The sequence below is a fragment of the Oryza glaberrima genome, chromosome 6 (assembly GCF_000147395.1).
Source record: "Oryza glaberrima chromosome 6, OglaRS2, whole genome shotgun sequence".
Classification (NCBI taxonomy): domain Eukaryota; kingdom Viridiplantae; phylum Streptophyta; class Magnoliopsida; order Poales; family Poaceae; genus Oryza; species Oryza glaberrima.
Genome location: NC_068331.1, coordinates 22935466 through 22942702, shown reverse-complemented (window position 1 = coordinate 22942702; position 7237 = coordinate 22935466). Strand labels below are relative to the sequence as shown.

The window sequence follows — 7237 nt, the reverse complement described above, 5'->3', positions numbered from 1 at the left end:
ATTAGATCATCAGTACCCTGGACCAAAAAGTTCAGATACGAAAAACAATTAACGTATGGAGTAGATCAAATTAGCTGATGACTGAAGATTCACAGCCATAAGCGAAAACCACGCATCTGAAAGAAACCTGTCAATGCGACAGGTAAAAAGTTCAGAATATACTAATAATCGCGACCAATTTTTCAATTTGTAGGTCAAATACAGTGTGTCCCAATGGCGTTGTCCGCAGCAATCGCCAAACAAATAGCAAGCATGACTGGCTTTTGAATGAGCTGAGATGCATATATCAAAAGCAAACTGCATCTTTGCCAGCAACATCAAAAGACAGCTCACGCTTCGTATCAGACCCGAATTTGAAGGTTGGGGCTGCTTCTTCTGCACTGTGGGAACTGCTCGGCAAGTCAAAGGAGAAAACAAGTTTACCGGTAGCGCTTGATGAACCAAAGGTAAACTTGGGTATATCTGCACCGTCAGCTGACGGGATACTTGGTGGCTGTGACAGAGTCGGAGTAGGTGGTGGCTCAGGAAGAGACATTGAGGTTTTTGGAACAGGAAATGTGAAGGCCAAACCATTGCCTGTGCTTTTATCCAAGACCTGAGCAGCTGATGTGGTTGCCGAGTCAGATTCTGAAGTATGTTGTGAAGAAGAGGGCATTGACTTGGTCCCACTATTCTCTATCTTTGGACTAGATTCCACAGCATTGGAGCTGCTTGGAGGCGCCAGAACCTTAACAAAAGTAATTAGATCAAGGTGATTAAAGAATTCCACATTTAATGCTATATGCATCTGCTAAGTAATTTGTTTAATCAGAAACAAACATAAATATGGAATCACAGAAGAATATATAATGAGAATTGAAAACATGTTTGGCATTGCACTAGTTTTCCAGTAATTCAATCTTAGTTCACATAACCAAGACTTTGTGTTCAATTAAATATATAGTAACCATTGGCAACAGTAAACTAAGGATCTCCTATTTCAAACTCAATATATGTATTTTAACAAATAGGACCTGAGCAGAATATACTAGAGAAGAAAGAGATAAATATACCTTATTTGCATCTGAAATTTCCTGTTGAGCACTACCACTATCGTTGATGCTGCTATGTCTATGATTATCAGTAGCAGGCCCATTATGCTGGATGTTGGTGACAACAGAGGAAGTAGTTCTCTTTGCTGAAGTCCACCTTAGCTCTAGTGGCTTTGCTGTAGGAGAAGGAATAGTTCTCTCTAGATGCTGGAGTATTTTGTGAGCTGTTTTGCTTGACTTGGGATGAACAGATAAAGCCGCAGATTTGGAATGGGGCATATTGTCTACCATTGAAACAAACCCGAGCGATGAACCACTTTCAGTGGTGCCTTCGCCATGATGTCCTTGAAGGGCGGATCCATCATTCTTCTTAGAAGCAGAACCTTTCTTTGCAAATAAGGGAGTAGTTGCACCAACAGTATCTCCATATGCTTCCTTGGAATATGTTGACGGTTGCGCCCCAAGAACAGCACCAAGAGGTGCTGTTTTATCCTCAAATATTGCCTACATTTTGAACAGGGGGATGAGGGCAGGAGAAACTGTGTATTATACGATTGCAGGTTGCGATAGAAAAAAAGGTTCATTTACTGACACCTCAGAAGTCAGGTAATCACCACATGACCACAACAGTTGTAAGATATAGCAAACAATTACGTATCTTACTCTCAGTTGTAACTAGCAAATCACAGTTCAAATCGCAGTTGCATGAACTACAGGCATGTATTTTATATCAAAATCTACAGATATTTAAACCTTTGGAAGGAAGGATAGTGTCACTAATCCACATTAGGAGATAAGTTGAATAGCAACAATCAATGTGCTCACAACAGTTTCAACATGAAATGCAGCTATCTGGGCTTCATTCTGCTGAGGCTACTAAATAGTTTGGATGTTCGGTCTGAGTGGACCAGTATGAGTTCATCTTAACCCAACTCGGCAGTGTGAACTAAAACCTTCTACTTCGGTTTGAGGAATGGAATGAGTATGTATATCAACACCCCACTCCATATGGCTACAATGGAAGGTTTGAAACAATTTCGTGTCAACAACAGAAAATATAGATGATTGGCAAAAGGAAGCATATGTGAGGTTATGCTTCAAAGAACACTATGAAATAAACATATAATCATGGTGATAGTGAAGAAACATTAACTTGAATGACAATACCTTACTTCCAACAGGGAAAGGAGATGAAAATTGTGGCTTTCCAGATGAGTTATTATAGGCATCACGGGATCCTGTGTACTGTAAACAGATAATAAATGAACGGTAAATGTATAGCCCTCGAATATGAGATTTCAATGTTTCTTTCTAGTTGCAGTGTTACAGTGAAGCTCATGAGACATGCAGATATCACACACAAAATAAAATACAATCATAAGAAAGTTGTGTATACCTTGTTAGATCTTGGGAAAACTGAGCCAATATAAGTTGTACGAGAGGAAGTTGGAGGCAGAGTTCTTCCTTTATTGCTCTGTGGTGTAAGATAATTCGGATAGTTTCGGACAACAGATCCTGGCCAGCATACAGGAGAATCTGTAGCTATTTTAGGGAAAACCTTTGAGGATGAATTCTCTACCTCAACTCCATGACTCAAAGCTCTGAATTTCCTCTTTTGAGACTCTTGTACAGATGCTGAGGTCTGTGCTTCCATATAGGCTTTTGCAAGTTCAATTGGTGATGAGGCAACATCAAGCACCTAACATGCCATTAAAAGAAAGTGATCAAATCAGCCATAAGTCTATAGATCAGGCAAGGGAGGAAAGAAATTGGTATTTCTTAAACATTGTGAATAAATTTTGCTCATGCGTGTTCTTACCAGTATTTAATTACACAATTAAGAGTAAATAACAACTGCAGAATAATTCAGGAAACATGGATGCGTATAATCAAATTTCTAAACCATCCAAACCATAATTCACATCCCATAGAAATAACAAGGAAAAATAGCCTCCACAAATGCTTGAGAACATTGTTTGTACAGAAACAAAAAGATGTTGAAATTGCACAGATATGAATGTCTTACATTTGATGGTACAAAGACTTCAGTCCCACAAGGTGATCGAACATCAATCTCTTTTGCAGGAGTGGACCATCTGTCTGAAAACGGAATGGCTTCGAAACCTTTAGTGGAAGACCTTGGAACTCTCTGATATTCATTAAAAAGATCAGGAGTCCTTGAGCGCATAATATCTATAAGGCGTTCTGTTTCATCCCTGTAAGAGCAACATGATGCACATTTAACTATATTTCAAATTTCAATTATCAAAAGCAAAAAAATTAAGTGCTTCCAGCCAATAAGATTTAGGTCAAACACAAGATAACAAATTGTCATCTTACTTTGCAAACGATTTTCAAGCAGTTCAGCAAACTATGTTATAAATTTTAAATAAAATCAGATCAAAGCTTTAGAGGTGTAAAAGAACCTGCCTAGAAAAATGTTTCTGTTTGATGATATTCTCAATTTCAGCAAGACCGCTGCCATCGTTTTGATTTCTACAATCACCTTCCTGGAGCAGGCTGGCTTTATTATCCAGGGCTGTAGAATTGGTGTTCCGTTCTATAGAATGCCTATGTGTCTGCATTTTTAGATCAAAGAGAAAGATATCAAAAGCTGCCAACAGATAATAACTTATGTTGTAAACATGCTAACAGAAACAGACTAAGGGAGGAGTAAATGTAGTATTGCCCTTGCAAACTAAAGTTCCGACAATTTGAACAAAAGCTTCTGGCAGTTCTCAACAAATACACTAAGTTCAAAAGAGAAATATGTTCATCATCATTTAGCCACAACAGTATATGGACTTGAAAGGATTAGTTCACTAAACCAATGAGCAGATGAGGGAAGTGGGAAATGGACTCTCCTCAAATGGCTGGTGAGACAGCGGAAATATATAAGAGCATCATGTTCCTTAACTGTGCTCTTAACTGAAAAGCAGTTTAAACTTAGGTGTGATGTTACATTTTCTACTATACTACTGAAGTACTGATACTGATACAGCAGGTCATTTTGTAAATCACTAATATTTAACACGATCTACATTCTCCTTGCTGCTGCAGCATTTCTTGGATTATCTCATTATATGACAAATAAGCTCTATATGCAGTACACCTGTAAGTTTACAGTATGAGCCAGAAAGCAATCAATGTGTTTAAGATTCAAGAAAAAGGAACTGCACTTACTTCATTGGTTACTTCCAGCGATTCACGCCAGGCCATTTGATTATCGTCTGCAGACATTAGAAACACACAAAAGGGTAATCCACGTCAAAACATGGACATGGTTTGCACTTTGCACAGACAAAAAATAACGAACTGGATCACAATGTGGATGAACAACAAACAGAAATAGCTTCTTCTATATCTATACCAAAGTAGAAAAACAAACCACTTGGCTGGTGTACAGGAGAAACAGAAGTACATATGAGCTAACAATAATACCCATTGGCGATGATTCTCAAAAGCTACTCCACTTGATTCATGCCCAACTACGCAATGCCAACCTTGTAACAGAGGATCTGGATCCCCGAGACACCAACCATTATGCCCATTCCATAGAGCAAAAACATCCCAAACCACATAGGATGATTCACACACCAACAAATTAGTTACCGAAGCTGCACGTCCTCTCAATAAGTTGCATCATAGACTTCTGCTGTGCCTGTGGCACACACGGCACTAAACCCTAGATTAATGCATCGGCAAGAGGCGATCTCGAGCAAGTTCCCATTCACTACCCAACCGCACCGATCTTAAACCCTAACAAGCCCCAACTCAAAAACGCGAGCCAGTGGCAATCGCATCCGCCTCCCCTCCCCCTCACCCCCCCCCCCCCCCCCACCCTTGATTCCTCTCTAGTCCTAGGAATGGCACGGCTGGCCCAATCGCATCCGCGAAACAACCACGGAGCAGGAGATGTGGGTTGGGGGATTACCGGAGGCGGCGGCGGCGGCGACGGCGTGGTCTTGGGCCACGGAGGGGAAGATCCTGGAGGCCACGGGCAGCGTGGGGAGCAACCGGCGGGGGGCGGCCGTCCCGTAGGGCGACGCGCGGTTCAGCCCGCGACGGGGAGGCCGCCTCGAGGGCCCCCCCGCGCCGCCGACGCCGTAGCCGCCCGCCGCGTCCTCCCCCTCCGCCGCCGCCGCCGCGGCGGGCGACTGCCACCGCCTCCCGCCGTCCATCATCGCCGATCCCTCCTCGCCGGTGCTCGGCTCGATCTCTCCCCGTCGCTCGCTGGGGTTTTGGGCTGTGCGTGCGGCGCCTCGGGTTTGGGTTTTGCGGGGGAGCCTGTGAATATGATTGGTATAGTTGGCCTAAAAGGCCCGCAGCCCGATGGCCCTGCCCACGGCATAGAGATTTGGCCCGACCTAAACACGGCACGGCCTACACCCTTCGTCCCAAAAAAAAAAAAAAAAAGATTAAACCCTGGTGTCTAGATTCATAGCCAGGGTTTATCCTTTTTTAGGACAGAGGGAGTAACTGTTATCAGGTCCGTGCTGGCTCAGCCTGACTGTTAGGCTGTGTCTAGGTTCAGTGCTTAGCACGACGTGCTGGTCCGGCACGGTTTGGTCCAACAATTAGGGAGGCAAAATAGAGTTATTTTAAGGAGATTATGGTGGGCTTGTCGCCGGCACGGCCCGACGTGTCGGTCGGGTTGTGCCGACCCGACTGATCTTACTCCCCCATCTCAAAACACAAAAACTTAGGATTGAACGTATATTTTAGAATTGAATGTTTTCTAGGCTTTTCATATTCGTATTATATTGTATTTGGCTGTTTCTTTAGCTTGGGAAAAGTGGAGTACAAAAGTATTATTGGTTCGGCTCAGAGTTTACTACAATGGAAAACTTTATGCACCAACTTGATTTGATTTGTCGATCCGTATCAAACTTTATACACAAATTACATAATTCGTGAAGTTACTCGTGTGACCTCAGTGCATCTTTACTAACTAAAATTAGCCTATTATTTTGCACCCTTTATTTTCAGCTATGAAAATTGACCTCTCCTCATTACAATTCAAACTTCAGCCAATAGGATTGTAGGAAGCTCTTGTTTGAGGATTCAAATAAACTTCTACTAGAGAATTAATGTAGAATCTCAACGGTACGTAATTCCTATGCTTCTCAAGCAAGAAATAGGAAAATATTTTGTATCGGCAATGTAGTGCTCTGGGGCCAAAAAAAAAAGGGGGGGTAAATGTTGTTGAAGTAGGAATGTGATGCCTTTGTGAGGACCATAAGTGGAGCATGGAACTAAAGGGATAGGTTAAGAAAGTGAGGAAAAAATGCAAAACAAAAACACCTTTTAAGTTATTTGAACTTTGACATTTCACCTTATAAGTTATTTTGTTGCAAATGTTTACCTTCTAATTAGTTTTTTTTTTTCAAAAACCACCATAATGTGCACATGCTTAACCGAATCAACATATTTTCATACATTGTAAGTCGTAATGTGGTATTTATCAAAATTAAATACTTCTAGGAGTATAGTCTTCCACTTTTCTTGGAGATTTCACAAATAGAATTGTTGATAAGAGTGTAAACATTGTCGCACTGAGTTTCGCTATATGTGAAAAAATCAATGAAACATAAAAATAAATATAATGCAAGCACTTAACAAGATTGACTTGGCTAACTTATCATGTGGTGGCTCTACATCAGCGATAATGGGATAATTTGGTTAAGCGGCACTTACTCCTGCTAGATATAACTGACTCCCCTATACAAAATTATTGATTTCCACAATCTAGTTCCTTAACGTCTACAATAATCTAAGTAGCCTAGTAGAGATCAAAGCCATGTGCACTACCACTCTTTGTCACAGCCTCCCTCACGCTATTGTATAGTCCTTTCCTCCTCCTATGGCTTTGCCAAAGGTGAGAGAGGAGGGACATGTTTCTTAGTAGTCTCTATTTTTAGGGTTTTCTTAATGTTGTCTTTAGAGGATTAGATGAATCCGATTTATTTTAGGTTTCTTACATGATATTCATGTAGACTTGTTTAGAGTTGTTTGCTTTTTTTCTCTTTCTCTCTTTGCTAGTAGCTACCCTTCCTAAGGTCATTGGTGGAAAGCCTAGAAAGGATTGTCTGTCATGTTGATGATCAAATCGATTGTGCCAACTTTAGGATCCGGGTTGTCAACTTGTTTGGTGACATTGGTTTTTTGTTTTGTCTAAAGAAGAGAAATGGTGGTAGATACCCGTT

At 41.3% G+C, this 7237-nt stretch overlaps 1 protein-coding gene across 1 annotated transcript; it reads right to left on the bottom strand.

The window, feature by feature from the left end:
* On the bottom strand, positions 1 to 5306 carry LOC127777897 (uncharacterized). Its single transcript, XM_052304522.1, has 8 exons — positions 4966 to 5306; positions 4215 to 4261; positions 3462 to 3610; positions 3058 to 3247; positions 2428 to 2730; positions 2199 to 2276; positions 1053 to 1535; positions 1 to 727 (listed from the first exon to the last, which is right to left on the bottom strand). The coding sequence occupies exons 1-8, from the start codon at positions 5213 to 5215 to the stop codon at positions 287 to 289; spliced, it is 1941 nt and encodes a 646-aa protein (XP_052160482.1). The 5' UTR covers positions 5216 to 5306; the 3' UTR covers positions 1 to 286.
* Positions 5307 to 7237: the final 1931 nt, after the last annotated feature.

Bases quoted from the DNA above. Each gene is read 5' to 3' on its own strand.
- LOC127777897 (XM_052304522.1), bottom strand. From the start codon at position 5,215: ATGATGGACGGCGGGAGGCGGTGGCAGTCGCCCGCCGCGGCGGCGGCG. The intron at 3,248-3,461 runs GCAGGTTCTTTT...TTGCTCTTACAG, and splicing joins AAACAGAAACATTTTTCTAG to GGATGAAACAGAACGCCTTA. The intron at 728-1,052 runs GTATATTTATCT...ACTTTTGTTAAG, and splicing joins AAATTTCAGATGCAAATAAG to GTTCTGGCGCCTCCAAGCAG.